Source organism: Corvus hawaiiensis, chromosome 1 (genome assembly GCF_020740725.1).
Source record: "Corvus hawaiiensis isolate bCorHaw1 chromosome 1, bCorHaw1.pri.cur, whole genome shotgun sequence".
NCBI lineage: Eukaryota > Metazoa > Chordata > Aves > Passeriformes > Corvidae > Corvus > Corvus hawaiiensis.
Window position 1 is genome coordinate 55,759,081 of NC_063213.1, and position 15,092 is coordinate 55,774,172.

The 15,092-nt window shown below is 41.0% G+C and overlaps 1 protein-coding gene across 10 annotated transcripts in view; it reads left to right on the forward strand.

Moving 5' to 3' along the window:
- Positions 1–351: 351 nt before the first annotated feature.
- SGCE (sarcoglycan epsilon) overlaps positions 352–15,092 on the forward strand; it is a 33,364-nt gene continuing 18,623 nt past the window's right edge. For 7 of the 10 annotated variants that reach the window (XM_048305276.1, XM_048305296.1, XM_048305334.1 and 4 more), the window contains exons 1-3: positions 353–545; positions 9,109–9,213; positions 13,037–13,159. In XM_048305276.1, the coding sequence (XP_048161233.1) occupies positions 437–545; positions 9,109–9,213; positions 13,037–13,159 (337 nt within the window). In that variant the 5' untranslated portion in view covers positions 353–436. Of the gene's footprint in view, positions 546–9,108; positions 9,214–13,036; positions 13,160–15,092 lie in introns of all 10 variants that reach the window. The other 3 variants (XM_048305285.1, XM_048305353.1, XM_048305343.1) reach the window with 3 other exon arrangements.

The following is a 15,092-nucleotide window of genomic DNA, read 5'->3' on the forward strand; positions in this document are numbered from 1 at the left end:
GGGAGGGCACGGGGCTAGGCTGCGCTGGGCGAGGCACCTCAGCCGCTGCCTTGCCCCCTCCACCCGGGGCACCACGGCTTCGTCCCGCCACATCTGCACCGCGGGGCGGGGCAGGGCAGCCCCCGCCAGGGCCCACAGCCGCTCTGCCCCCGCCCTCAGGGGAACCGTGTCCCGCGGAGCCCGCTCCCCGCGGAGGCCGCACCGAGCAGCTCCGCTCCCCGCGCTCACCCTGCCATGGAGGGGAGAGGCTCCTCCCGGCATGCCCGGAATTTCCCGGCCGTGCTGCCTGGAGACGGCCGCGCTGCCTGGAGACGGCCGCCGGGGCGGGGCGGGGAGGAGCGGGGCGGGAAGGGGAGGATGCTGCGGCCGCCGCGGGGCGAGGCGGCGGCGGTGGTGGTGGCAGCGGCAGGAGTAGCGGTATTTGGTGGCACAGAGGATGCGGCGGCGGTCGTGTCGGCAGCAGCAGGCGGAGGAGCGGGGAGCGATGCGGTGCTGCGCGGCGGGGCCGTGGCCGCACAGCGCCCTCACCACGCTCCTGCTGACAGGTCGGTCACAGCGCGTCTCCCCGCGGCGAGCGGTCGCGGGCCCCACCGGCAGCGGCCGGCCTGCGCCGCGGTACCCCCTCTGCTCGGGCTTCGCGTGCCCTCCCGGCGGCACCGGCCGCCGCCTCGCCCTTTGTCTGCGGCTCGCTGTGCGCCCCATTCCCGCTGCTCCGTGCCCCCTGTCAGGGCGGGGGCCGGGCTGTCCCAGCATCCCCCCATGCCGCGGCTCCGGCGGCTCCCGGAGGACGCTCCACAGGCGGCGCAGGGACGGCGGCCTGCGCGCCCCCGCCCTAGGACCGCCGCAGCCCCTCCCGGCACGACGGGCGCGCCCGAGCCCGGCGGGGCCCCGGGCTGAGGGAGTCCGGGGGCGGCCGGTGAGGCCGGAGCGGGACTGCCGGCGGGGCACGGGAGCCAGGCCTGGCTAAGAGCCGCTGGATGGCGCGGGAGGCTCCGCTCCCGGGGACTGGGCCGGGCCCGCTGCTCTTCTCTGCTCGCTCGACCTGGTGTCTGCCGCGAGAGACGGGCTGTTGTGAGTACGGAGGTGACTTTTGCGTTGTCCTTTTTCTCCCTTCTTCCCGTCTTGACCACTTAATCCAACCGTGCCAGAATTAGGGGTTCAGAAAAACTCTTGATCCTGGTCCCAAATGCGTGAAAATAATAGCTTTCATGCATTAGGCAGGCTTTGCACCCACAAGGTTCTTCACAGTGAAATACATCAAACAGCTAACACTTAACAGCAGCCCAGCCACAGGACTGCCTTTGTGAGACTTGTTGCACCAAGAGCAAGTTAAGAGCAAGAAATCTATTTAGGTTATTTTGAATTCTGAGAGGTCAGTGGTATGTTATCTGCTAGCAGTTTGTTCTATATCCTCTTGAATAGTATCTAGGTACTCTCCTAATACTTCTTTTACTTACAACCATATGACATGAAGCAGTGGATATATTAAAGATATGGTAAGAACTTAAGTGTGAAGTTGTTCAGTGTGACAATAAAACTTTGCATTTGTTAGATGCAAGAGCCTGCTTTCCCCTTAAGTGAAAGTTTTTCCTGCCTCTTCTGCCTCTAACTCCATGACTGTTTGTGGAATAGCAACCAAGCAAGAACTAAGACAATTTAGAATGAGCTTTCAGTATCAACTGAAATAATGTATTTTAAAAAGGTCAACTAAAATGACATTCTAGAAGCTGAGTTGTCAGCTTAATGCACAAGTCCTTTCCAGGCTACATTGTAAGGGAAGAGGTCTTAAGGTTTTTTAGTGATAACTTTTCCACTTAGGGCTTTCTAAGGTTGGTTCAGTTAGATTTCATTGGTTAAAACAGAAGAATACATTGTTTGAAAGTAATGTAAAAAAGGAGCAATGAACTTTAATTCAGTTACATTCTTTTAAGAGATACCTATAAAAAATTTGTTCTTTGGCAAGGTGGAGGTTTGTAGTATGTTCCTAATGTGAATGAAACTGTCCCAGGAGCTCACCTGAGCTCCCCTCCGTTCTCCCTAAGAAAAGAACTTCCAACCTCATCTGCTGGCTCCAAGATGAGCCATAGCCCAGCATGAAGATCCATTTTTTTGAATCCTGATCGTAAGTAGACTTTACAGTACTGCAGCATTACTTAACAAGGCAAGAGACATCTTACAGACAAAATGGCACGTGAGAAGTAGCATGGGATTTGTAAATAGATTTCTTTTAGTGTTCCTCAACTAATACAGATTAGTTTTTCCCATTTCTGTTGTAGCACTTGATCTACAGAAGAAAGCTGACTTATGCTTTTTGCATTTCTTAAATTTGTATGAAAAAAGGCTTTTTGGAGGACAGCTGCTGTCAGAAGGGTTGTCTGCCTCTCACTGTGCCTCTTACCCTGTCCTCCTTGAGGCAAAACATTATTTCAAAATCCAGGGATTTCAAGAGAATTAAGAATTTAAAGGGTGTAAGAGTGATTTCGGAAGTCCAACAGCTGCTCCTAGAGATCTAGTATAGTACTCAATTGAAGGTATTGACTCTCAAATGCAAGCTGATGATCCTCCACTGCTAGGAAAACATGGGACTTTGTTGTGAGAAGGGACATATAGGATTAAGCATTTCTAATACAAACTAGTTAGCTGTTCTCTGACTCTAGCTTCATAGTAACAGACTTCATAAAAGTTTGCTAAATTACACTAGTAGAGATGTCTCTCATATTAGTTTGACAGAGCAATGAATTGCCCCATATTGTGTATCTGCAGAGAGAGTGGTTATCAAAAGGTTATTTGAGTGATATATGGCCAGTGGTTTTGCCATATATTTCTGCACTTGAGGAGTTAGTTGTCAGTGTCCATGTTGTCCCTGAAACCCCTGTTTTATCCAAAGAATAGGGAGTTGTAGAGCAATGGAGTTGTATTCTCCTTTCCCTGTAAAGGGATCAAAATGGGGAAGAGCTCATTAGTTCTCACTTTGCAAGCTGTGGTTATGTGGTCACATTAATTTGTGATAAGGCTGCACTGCTGCCAGAAAGCATTCTCCAGCCCTTGCACAGCTAGGGATTATTTGCTGCTTCCCTTGGTGATGAATAACTTGTACAGTGATACTGTGGATTGGGTCATCTGGCTGAAAACTAGTCCACCCACAGAAGTAGTTCACTGAAATGTATGTGCTGACCAGGACTGGTATGGGATGGTTTCCACTGGTCTGTGCTAGGTGATGAAGAATGTGCTGGGAATGCCCCCTTTGAGCAGGGCTGCAGACATGCCTGTGTGAAACAGCTGTGAAATCACTGGCTGGGGCAGGGATCCAGGAGGCTGAACTAGATCCCTGCACTTGTCCTGCTGTTGACAGCAGAAGTGCTGTTGGCAACACTCCACTGCTAAGCCGCACCCTGCGCAGGGAGGCAGAACATTTCACAGATGGGCTGGTGTTTTCAGACTAACACCACAGCACACCTGTCCTTTTTCCTTTTGTGGGTGCAACCATAAGGGCAAAGAAGCAGGTTTCCTTCAGAGAGCCTCTGGATGTCTGTCTGCCTGTGAAGATGCTGCCTGTACTAATCTGAGCCAGGTCAATACATAAAATCTACTGTCAACAGGTACTTACTTGAATAAGTAATTACAGGAGGGGAAAAGCAACCATTCCATTAATATGCTTTTCATTACAGAAACATATTATTTATAGGCGGTACATGGAGACATCTTAGAGGTCCTAAAGCCAGACAATAAGAAGTCAGCTTTATAGCAGAAGATGTAACTGTTCAATGTGTAGAGAGGCTTATTTTTGCTCCATGATGTTTTCAGATGTGGTTGGAAGTTCATTAAAGTACTTCAGGAATTGCAGTCATGGAAGTAAAACCCTTTCTTTAGAAGAAAGAATATTTCCAATCAAACTAAGAAAAAATAATTTAAAATCTAGACAAGAGTATCTCTTTTTTCAGTATCTGAAGAGCTTTTGGACTCTTCCTGAATAGATAGTGATACATTTATAGCAGTTACTATCAGTGTAGAGTGCCTTCCTTGGCAGACATCTAGAGGAAAGGAAGGAGTTGCTAGTTTTGATTACTTCCATAGGAATTTGAAAGACACAGAAGAGACTAGGAACCAGAGAATTCAAATATTAATTTCCCTCCTAATCAGCTGAACTGCTTTTGAAGCAACTAGTAGCAAGAAGTAGTAGAACTAAGAAGTGCTCTAACCTGAGAAGAGTTTTTGCATGAATATCTTGCTGAAGTGTTTTCAATGTGAAACAAGGTGCTATGGATTGAGAGCTGAAGGCATGGATTTCAGTATTCACCGATGAGTATTGTTTTGTTGGAATTAACATGAACAAGTTACACAGGTTGAAATGATACATTGCTTTGTTAATAGCATGGTTATGGAGCTCATTATGTAATGACAAAAAGTATGGTTTATGTAAACATGGTCTGTGTCTAAATGTTGTTACATTAGCAGCACAAACAGCCAAAGTGTCTTTTAAATATAGCTTATTTTATTGACAGTCCAAGCCATGAAAATAAGAAGTTAGAACAACCTATTGAGCTGACAGAAATCTTAGCATCTTGAAATCAATGACTTTTCTGAATTCTTTAGTCTTTCAGAACAATTGTCACTTCAGAAATTTGTAATGCAATTGCAGGGCTACCCTGATAATTCACATCAAAAGATATGGTAGAAATGTAGGAGCATCCTGGAATAGCAGGCTTACAGGGTGGCGTTCTCATGGGCCTTACGCTGGACCCACAGGAACTGACAATGTTTTCCTCACCTTCCTGGAAATGCTAACCTAATTTGGTTCTCTTTTCAGGCCTGCAGTAGGAGGTAGAATGGTGGCGGGTAAATGCTACTAGTAATAAATCATGAGGGTTTTTTTCTCCCAGTAGTTAATTTGTAGCATTCTCATGAATGCAAATGCTGAAGTTTAACAGTGAGACTGACAAATGCTTTATTTGGTTACTTTTCTTGAATGATTTAGGAGAAATGTTCAGATGTTACAGTAATTAATGGATAGCACCAGAACAGATGGAAAACCATTGCCTACTGAGCAAGGATGAATAAGAACAGAGCTGAGACGCATTTCTGGGGTAGATTTGGACTTTTAAACAGTTTGAATGAATGGAATGTAGAGGAACCTGAGCAATCCGCGGTGGAGAACTAACACAAAATAATTCCTATTTCTTACGTAGTAGCTGTTACTGTAGAGGGTTAGAAAACATCCAATCTCAATGTGAATTTCCACTGAGAGAATCCACTTTAATTCATAGTAAATTTCTGCCATGTACTACATAGTAGGTAAGAGGATGGTGCATGGAAGTTGGAAGAGGAGGGAGAGTAGGTGGGTGCTGCAACTTCTGCCTCCTTTAATGGATGATGTGACCAACTGGGCAAGTATCCAGTGCAGATACCAGTGGATCCTTAGTAACTGCCTGGCTACAAGCTCTGATTTCAGCTGTGGGCCAAGCACCTTGGTGCAGATGGTTCTCTCTTCACAGATGTTTTGTTTCAGCTTGCGGTGTCAGTTTCTAACTGTTCTGCTGTGTCATTCTCAGCAGCCCTTCAGAAAAATGTGCTGTGTATGGATCTGCACTTCCAGCTCTGAATTCAGGAAGGAGGACTGAGTCAGATGGGATATGCAGTAGAGGAGTGCAAGGGTAGCTTTTTGGAGCAGGGTTGTGCTGTAAGAGAGTAAGGGGCAGCGTAAGCGTGGCCCAAGGCCCTGGTCGATGGCATCAGAGTAACAAGCACGTGCTTATGTGAGGTCCCAGGGGAAGACAGAGCTGTAGGAGAGAGAGGAAGTGGCGGGGTTTGAGAGCTGGAGCTGTGGGCTCCTTTAATAGTGGGAGAGATGGGCTTGAGATCCTACTTCAAAGGAGTAAGAGGATAGGTAAAGGTGCAGGATACTGTGTGGAAGTCAGAGTGCAGTAAAGGAATGGGGAAGGTGAAGTTGGCCCATGATACTTGGGTCCTTTTCTGATTGTTACATGGTCAGAAATTGTTATGTGTGTCCTCTCTGTTAAACACTCAGTTGTTAAATATGATGCAAATGTACTTTAAAAAGGAGAAAAAAGTCTAAACTAATATAAAAATAATTTTTATTTATAAACCAACAAAATTGTAATTAAAGAATAATTAAAGGAAAATAGAATTGGAGTAAAGAATAAAAAACTGTGATATGCTTCATCTGGGCATGTTTGAGTCCCAGGCACAGAGCTATGAATTGCTCCTGCTGTTGAAGGCAGTGGTGGGTCTCCAGAAACTGTGGCAACATGTGTAACAGACTGAAGAGCCTGACACTATTAACATTTTTTTCCTCGTGAGTACAAGGCTGGTTAAATTAATTCTAAACTGTCTCTTTGATAAAATGCATGGTTTGAATCCCTGCATTCTGTAGTGTAAGGTCTCTTTTGTCATCCTTTAATCATATTCAGATCTTCCAGGGCCTTCGTCATGTTGTCAGTGTGCTTGTTGAGGGCTCTGCTAGACAGAGCATTTGAACAGTGATCATATCTGTGTCAAGTACAAAAATAAAGTCTGCCTGTTCCTCCTTGATGTTGCTGTTTATGTATCAGCTGTTCTAGCCAGTGTTCTGGTGAAAGCCCTGTTCAACGTGCCTTACATCTCTAGGTTGTTACCCAAGCTGAGCATCCCTGAATTGTGTGCTCACAGTGTGTGTTTGGCATGCTGCTGCCTTTGTTCCTGGTGTGCAGCTTCATTTTATTCTATTGAACTGCACATCACTGATCATCTTTTTACCAGACAATGCAGACTGTTCTGTCATCTCTATTATTTGTCAGTCTCCTAGCCTTTGTTTTTACCTGCAAATTCTATCAGTAAATTTTATACATACAAGTCATTCTTTGTCTCCCTCCCCATCTCCCTCTCTGTCCCGCCTCTCTTCCCTCCACCCCAGTTGCGTAAGGCTAATGCCAAAACTTTGTGAGACCCACTAGAAAGCTCATGTAAACAAATTAACTTTTTAGTAGCCCTATTCTCTTGCTTTTCATACCTGTCATTTGAAATCAAATCAACAGTGATATATATGAAAACATCACACTGTAAACTCTAGGATTTGAAAACAGGCATACTGGTTGCTTTTCCCATTCCCTTGTGAAATGCAGCACAGCATGGAGAGGTGGACAGGTAACTTCTTCAATCCACACAGCTGTACCCAGCACAACTTGGAACCCAAATCAAAGACACTTACTGGTCATTTATATTGAAAAACACATTGTGGAACTTGCCTTTTATTTTTTAAAAATGGATTTAAATATAAAATTTGGATAATGATGGATAATAAAATGATTTAGTATCTACTTTCTTGGTCAAAGTGTTAGGTGATAAGCTGTATAGCTAAGGGTGACATGTCATTATTACTGTCTTTATCAGAAAAATCTTGTGGGCTCACCAAAAGTGCCTAAAATGATGCATTAAATCCTTAATAAGGTTTAAATAAGGATTGTAATAAGTATAATAATTTTGACAAGAGCTATGGTAACTCTCATACTATTCTCCATTTAATAATTCAGTAATCTAATCTTGTATTAATTGTTTTGTCTGGTACTGGTGCTGGTTTGTAGCTGACAAGCCTCTGATTGCCCAGCTCATCCTGTTGAAGTAATGGAACAAGTTTGTTTGACCATTTTAGGAATTTCTTGAGTTTTTCAAGAATTACTAAAATTTACATTTAAAGTCCTGTGCAGTACTAAATTTCATAATCGCTAGGATGGGTATTATAGTAAGATCTGCAATACAGGCAGGGAAAAAAAGTTGTTAGAAACACTATAGTGTTGGTATGGTAATTATTGCATTAACTAAATTATTAAATTTAAGTAATAAATTAAATTAAAAGTGCATTAAAAATGCAATTTTTTATTACACTTCATTCTCAATTCAGTTTTGGGTGTTTTCTGGAAATTATCAGTAATAAATATCTGTCTTACATGCATAGATTGAGTGTGGCATATCTTTATTACTGCTTAAGCGAGATGTGTTTGGCCTCCTAAATTCTGTTTGGAGACTGTCTTGTCAGTAATAGCTGCCTGGTGTAACAGGTCAGAGGTTTCCACAGATGTTTAAGCTTCTTTCATGTACTGTGCATGTTTTCCAATAAGTGTTAATTTCTTCCTGCAAACTGGTGTATCTGTACACAAGTACTGCTACTTGATGTTACTGGTATTGCTGTTTTTACAAGGACATTAAGATGCTAATCCAAAACCATCTTTGATCCAGGGTTTGACATGAGTTCTCACTCCAAAACTATTTCAAAATAAAAATACATACTTATTATGGCCACTTTCCCTTTCCTAGCATCTGACTGCAGTGCCTTCCCTCTGCACTTTCAGTTGGCATGTAACTGTACAGATGGTATAGCTATTATTCATCACAGAAGAACAGGAACTAAAAGTGGGAAGTGAGGAGGGAGTTTTCTCAGGCACCTCTGCTGCTGGTGAAATGGAGTTTTTCTGTCAGCTCCCCAGCTGCTTTCTGTCTCCAGTAATCACTTGCTCCTCACTGCATTTGAAACTTCCACCTTCAGCTGCATGGATCCAGCTGATTTCAGGCTGTGTTCGAGTTGTGTGGGATGTAGACAGCCATTTTAATGGGTTCTTCTTTCAAAATTGATTATTGGTTATGCCTGCAAGGCATTCAGCCCCATGTGTCTTTATATAAGCATCATTATAAAAGCAGAGCTTGGTTATATTACTTTTCCTACTTTGACCGAAATACACTATTCTAGTGAAAGTGACTTTATATATGTTTTTGCCTGTATGTGAGGTTCTGCCAGTGCAAATATACCTATTAGAGAATGCTCTTCCTCGTCTTTGTTATCTGTACAATTATGTTAGCAAAAGTGTCCACAGAGGTTTAAGCATTTAGCATGAACTTAGCGTATTTGGAAAAACGAGTGTCAAAAATGTTACTGTCAGAAAGACTATTATATGTTTATATATTCAAACCAAACACCTCTATTTTTTTAACCTGTGGTTCCTAAATTATGACTAAAACCAAAACATGGTGTAGAAGGCAGCTGATCCCATCTGATCAGATTGTTTGTGGAAGTCTGTTGATATGACTAATTTTTTTTTGCATTTGTTTTATTCTGGAAAGCTTTTTTGCTAAGCTCTGCTGATGGCAATAATGGAACTGTTAACTGGACGACTAAGCGAGCCCACAGTTATATTATCAGCAGAATAAAGGCTGTTCAGAAGAATGGTGAGTTTAGGTTGTAAATTTAAATCCCATGTTGGCTCAAGCAAACCTGCTTTTAATATTACTCTTGCTTTTCTAGTCATGTCCTTGTTTTAGGAGTAGGGTGCTATTTTAAGGTAAGTAATTTGGAAAACTTGACATTTCTTCAATCTTCAAACATTCACAGACCTGCGTGTTCTTGTTAGTCTTCCCTGACTTTTCCTGTTCCTATAGCTTTGCTTGAAATAATGGCTGTGTTTATACCTAATACTGCGCATTTTCTTATCATGGCTGGTTCTTGAAGATACTTCTGCAGTTTGCTTAATACAGTAACTTCTCTGTAACAATTTGAAAAAGTCTTCTCACACGTGAATGTAAAAAGACTATTTTACTGTCATTTATGCAAGTATACATCAAACATTGTAGCTAGTGCACACTGGCTGAGAAAAAGCTTTGCACTGATTGCTCATCTAGGCAGGCAACTGGGATTGGCCTCCAGATCAAGTTTTTCTGGGATTGTGCTTCATCTGGTAAATATAAACAGGGAGAGAACCAACTGAAATTTCCAGAAACAAAAACTTCCGGGTGAATTCTTTCCTGAAGATCATCAACATACAGGCTGCAACCAACATGGTGACTCTTCTAAAATTTATGGAGGTGGGGGTTTTCTGTTTCTGGCAACAGACTCTGGGATGCAGGCTGATAAAATCCTGTCTGAATTCCGGGCTGTGCCCATGTTCAAGACCTACAAGGAGATCTTGGGATCTATAGAAAGTCCTCCAAGTGATCTAGAAACAAGCAAGAGGAAAGCAGTGCTGTCAAGGTAGTTGATTCTAGCAGGAATCTGATGTGATCCTATATAAGGAAGATTTTTAATTTCCCATGATTAGTTTTACAGAAGCTTTTCACAGTCCCTGAGATTTTTATCTATCACAGGGAATTTGCTCAGATAATTCACAGCTGGCAGTCTGCTATTAGATTAGTATCAATTTGTTAAGTATATTCACTTTCTTCCCTAGATCACCCAAGATGATGATTACACATTCATCTCCAGTCTCAGTCTTACGAAAATGATCGTGGGTTTTAAAAGCTTGCAAAGAAAGTAGCATTTCACTTGTTTAATTTTTGAAAAGCTAGTGATAGCTGTAGTGGGCTGAAGACTCATAATTTTCCTTCTGTTTCTGAAGAAACTTCATGGGGGAAAACAAGGAGGGCTTCTCTGACAAGGAGGGCAAGAACTTTTGAGTTCTTGATCGTCATACTTGTGTCATTATGATGTGTTTGTCATTACAAGATAAAACAGGTTTCTGGGTTTTTTCCTTCTGAGAGATGTTTCTAGACTTCCACCAAGATCAGTGTTTATATCTGTATCAAATCCTTACTGGCATACTTATTTCAGCAGCAGGGAATGTCTCATTGCTAGGAATGAGCAGGCATTTAGTGGTGGTAATAGGTTTCCTATAGCAGACAAAATAAGTATTACATGGTTTTTTTAGTAACTGCTGATTCTATTATGCTTCTTTCTTTCTGAAAGAATTGCTTATGGAGAAAAATATGCATCACTTTTTCATTGCTTTTCGTGTTTGAAGTGGATTTTTGTTGTTGAGGAAGAGCATCAGAAATGGAAAACCAGACTTTTCTAGGTATTTAATATACTTCTAGCCAGCCACCATGTTTTTGTCAGCTCTTCTATTAATGTTATTGTACTTTCTCAGCTTTTCTTGAAAATATTTTAAAGGAAATTAATTAACTTCCTTGTGCTGTTTACAGCTCATTCATAGAATTGAGTGCAGAGGCTTTTTGGATAATTATTTGCTAATTTTAAGTAAATAAATCAACAGTCTTACTGTACCTAAGTCTACATAATGAAAATGACAGTAACTGGTTTATTAACCACACGGAACTGTAACAATTCAAATTTCAGGATAATTTTAATTTTGTCACTAAGATAAAATTATTAGAAAGGTATTCTGTTCAGTATTGTGTTAAAAGTGGTTTTCAAATATGGGAAAAAGCACATGCTGTGGAATGTGATCAATAGTATATCCAGAGCTATACATTCTGCAATATCAAGCTTGAAGAGTGGGAAGTATGTAACTAAATGTGGAGGTCTACATTACAGATGTGTGCATCTCCTCTCAGCTGCCTCCTGCAGTCCATGGAGAGCTAGTCAGTTTAGCCTGGAATCTAGGACATGATTCATCTCATTTTAAAGGAGAAATCAAATAAATCCACCCCTAGAAGAGTCTGTTTCTTCTTCACTGACTATAAAAGGAGCCTGACTAACTCAGTGGTGCATGTTGTTTCTGTAGGCATCTAAAATTAGGTGAGAGAGATTCCACTTAGAGTACGTGGTGCGAGGGCTGGAATGCCTGTGATTAATGCCTAATTAGTGGTGCCTTTTTAAGCAGATCCCAAGTAAGAAAGTTGGTATAATTATAAGGCTGGAGAAATTACACCAGGATTAAAAAATTACACCAGGATTAAAAAATTACATGAGCTTTATCCACGTTTCAAATGTGTCCTGCTTATTGATCCAAGTGTTGAAATTAGCCCCTCTAGGACCTACAAGCTTGTTCCTATGAGTTTGTTACAATGACTCTGAAGTGTCTTTTGGAGTCTGTCTTCCCAATGACAGCACCTCCATGCTGTATGGCCTATAATTTTTTTTTGGAGATGTGATTTCTCATAAAGTTCCTTTCAGTTTGGCAAGCAAGGCTGGTAGCTGTGTGTGATTATCTGTGACTTACCATCTTTATCTACCACTTTTGTAATCCTCATCTCACTAACAAAATCTACTAGCAAAGATCAATTCTTTCAGGGCATTGACTTAAAATTTGGTAGTAATAAAATTAATAATATAAGCGACAATCAGTCTTATTAAGACACCTGAGAAACGCCTATTAATTCAGTGTTCTCTGTTTATACTTACATTTTGAAACTTGTTGATGAAGTGATTTCTTATCCATCTAATTTATTGTAGTGATTTGTTTTTTCTTCTAATTCATTAAAATATGTGTGTAGTTCTGCATCAGATGTGTTATACCTTAAAAAGATATGCTTATCAATGAATTTTGTGTTAAATAAAAACCAGCTTATTACTTTTACATATGCTGATGGTTCTGAATTAAGTTTTCTTTAGGGTTTAATTCTTAGTCCTGTAAAACATGGCTTCATTTTTTTTGTTTGGAATCAGTTTCACCTGACTGGCCTATAAATACCCACGTCCTTTTGTTTTATCCTTCAATACAAGCACAACATCTTCAGAAAAGAGCTCTCTAACCATAGCTTGAGATGTTTTTTCCCTGAGCCTGCTGGTCTGAGAAAGTCTAGCTTTAAGAACTCACGAAAGTCAGCTGAAGTGCATTGCTATGTCCTTTTCTGCACAAGGACTGAAACATCTGCCATTTCTGTTCAGTGGGGAATGAGAACTGTCGATTGGTAAGGTTCCTCTGTATTCCTCTGTTCCTTTTTTGTGTAAAGTATCAGGAAAACATGATTGTATAATTCATTTAATGTATTTTTATTAATGTAACGTTTCAAATAAACCAACTATAAAATTACAATAGCCTTCCTCATTTTTTAAATTACAATTAAAATAAAGAGCTTATACAACTTTTGAAATCTTAACATAGGCAGTTTTGTTTACTGCAGTCTTGGAAGGGATCCTGGACAAAGAGAGGGTTTGCTCTGTGTCCTGTTCTTAAATCTGTTAACCTTTTGTGTCTAATATTTGCTGCTTTCCTTCTCCCAGATGCCTGCATTGCTGTTGAAATGCATGAAGTTACCTACAGCATGTCTCATTTTTGCCTTTTTTCTGTCTCTTATCTCTCCTTCTGCTTTTCAGTGTACACAATTCTGTCTAAGGTGCACTCTGATCGGAATGTATACCCTTCTGCTGGAGTTCTGTTTGTTCATGTTTTGGAGAGAGAGTACTTTAAGGGGGAATTTCCTCCTTACCCAAAGCCTGGTATGAGATGCCAAGATCTTCCATATTATATAAAAATACAGAAAAAATATTGTTTTAAAAAACTGAAGTCTATTTAGCATACCTTAGGTTCAATGTATAAGATAAACAGGACAAGTTTTAGTTTCTGTTGAAATATCTTGAAATTAAATAAAATGTGTAGTCCTACGCTTTTAAAATATTCTAGTTTGTGATAATTTGTAAAAAGATGCATATAATTGTGTATTGTGACAAAATGTACTTAATTTGGGAAGGTGTAATAACACATTATATATATCTGATATTAAGAAGTGTTTCTTTAGCATTAAATATGAAATAGTGGAAATTTAATAATTGTCTGTTAAAAATGCTATTTATCTGATCACTCTTTCAGACATGGTATGTATCAGGCTATATGAAGGAGCAATTTGAAAGCATATAGTAAACATAAGACAAAACAGAAGATTCAATCAAATATGAGACTTCCTAATACTGGTTTTGACAGGTTAGGATATGTGTAAGCAATGTGGTAGGGGAAGAGAGAGAGCATTCAGCCACCCATGCTTATTAACAATAAAAACAAATAAATGTATCCAATTTATATGACTATCTTCCTATAAGAATAGGAAAAAACTGTGTACAGTGCACACATAATCTAAGCCTGTTTCATCATTTAACTTTTGAATTGATTTGAGAGTGCCATTACTAAGGCTTACTTTAAAGAAAAAATAAGCTTCTGTTAGCATTGGTTAAAATTTGAGTAAACATGAGTAAACCTAAATGTTTTACGAATTTCTTCTCCTTGAAAAATGGATACCTGAGTCTTCATTTATGTTATGTCGTGGTGACTGGCAGAGTGAAGTTGGCCTCTGGCCCAGTTTTCTCCCAGTTTTGGCACATAGGTGAAAGGAACTTGGAAATTTTACTAATGATGGATTGTCTTTACAGCTGCAGCCTCTTGACATTTGTGTAATTCCAAGGCAATAGGAATCTGGTTTGAGATCCTGTTGAAATTGCTGTTCCCATAGACAATTGTGATTGTATGAGAAAGTCACTGTGAGGTCAGGTTTTGTCATGATCCTTTTATTTTTGTCTGCTGAGCTGGATCATTACCATGGCCTACCTTGACAAAGGAAGGGCAAACCAGAATGTCTCACAGGTGGCTTTCAGAATTTTGCCCAAATCATTTGTGCTGCTGGGAATTTGGTTTGAGCAGGGTGCTAATAATGCCAAGTTGTGGGTTCAAGCTCTGAACAACCCATTCACTTAGGAGTTGGACTCCATGATCCTTGTGGGTCCCTTCCAACTCAGAATATTCTGTGATTCTGAATGCAATAGATTAGTTTACTGGGATGTCCTGAGAGAATTGTGAGGGAAGTTGTGTTACACCCAAGTACTGGTTTGGTGTGGTTCTGGTTCATTTTACCAGATGTGTAAATGTGTACCTGAAGAAAGACTTGTTACGCTTGGGCAACACGTTTCATTCTCTTTGTCCCTCTCTGGAGGAGATGAGAGCTGTTCATTCTTCAGTGGGCTTGGTTTCTGCCTTCTGTGCCAGCCTGCCTGTTATCTTCTTTCATCACTTTTCCTACAATGCTGTTGCTATCTCAGAGCTGAGTTGAAGTGCAGGGCAGGAGGTGCCTGTACAGGCTTGGAATGGATTTGACTTGAGTTCTGTGCCTCAGATGCACACTGTCTTCGTGGTGAGGATTTGGTACTGGGTCAGGCATGATTTCATTTACAAAAGCTAAAATAAACTGAAGTAAAATCCAGACATTTGTAAGAGTATCAATAAGAACCACAAGAACTGATGTACTAGTTTGACTTGAGGGGTTTTTACAGATTTCAGCTGGACCACTGTATTTGGTAGCCATCAGTGGATCCAGTTCACTGGAATGTCTGATCCTTTTTTGAAACAATTTGTTCTCTAAATTAAAATGACTGCCAGGCCGTTGGT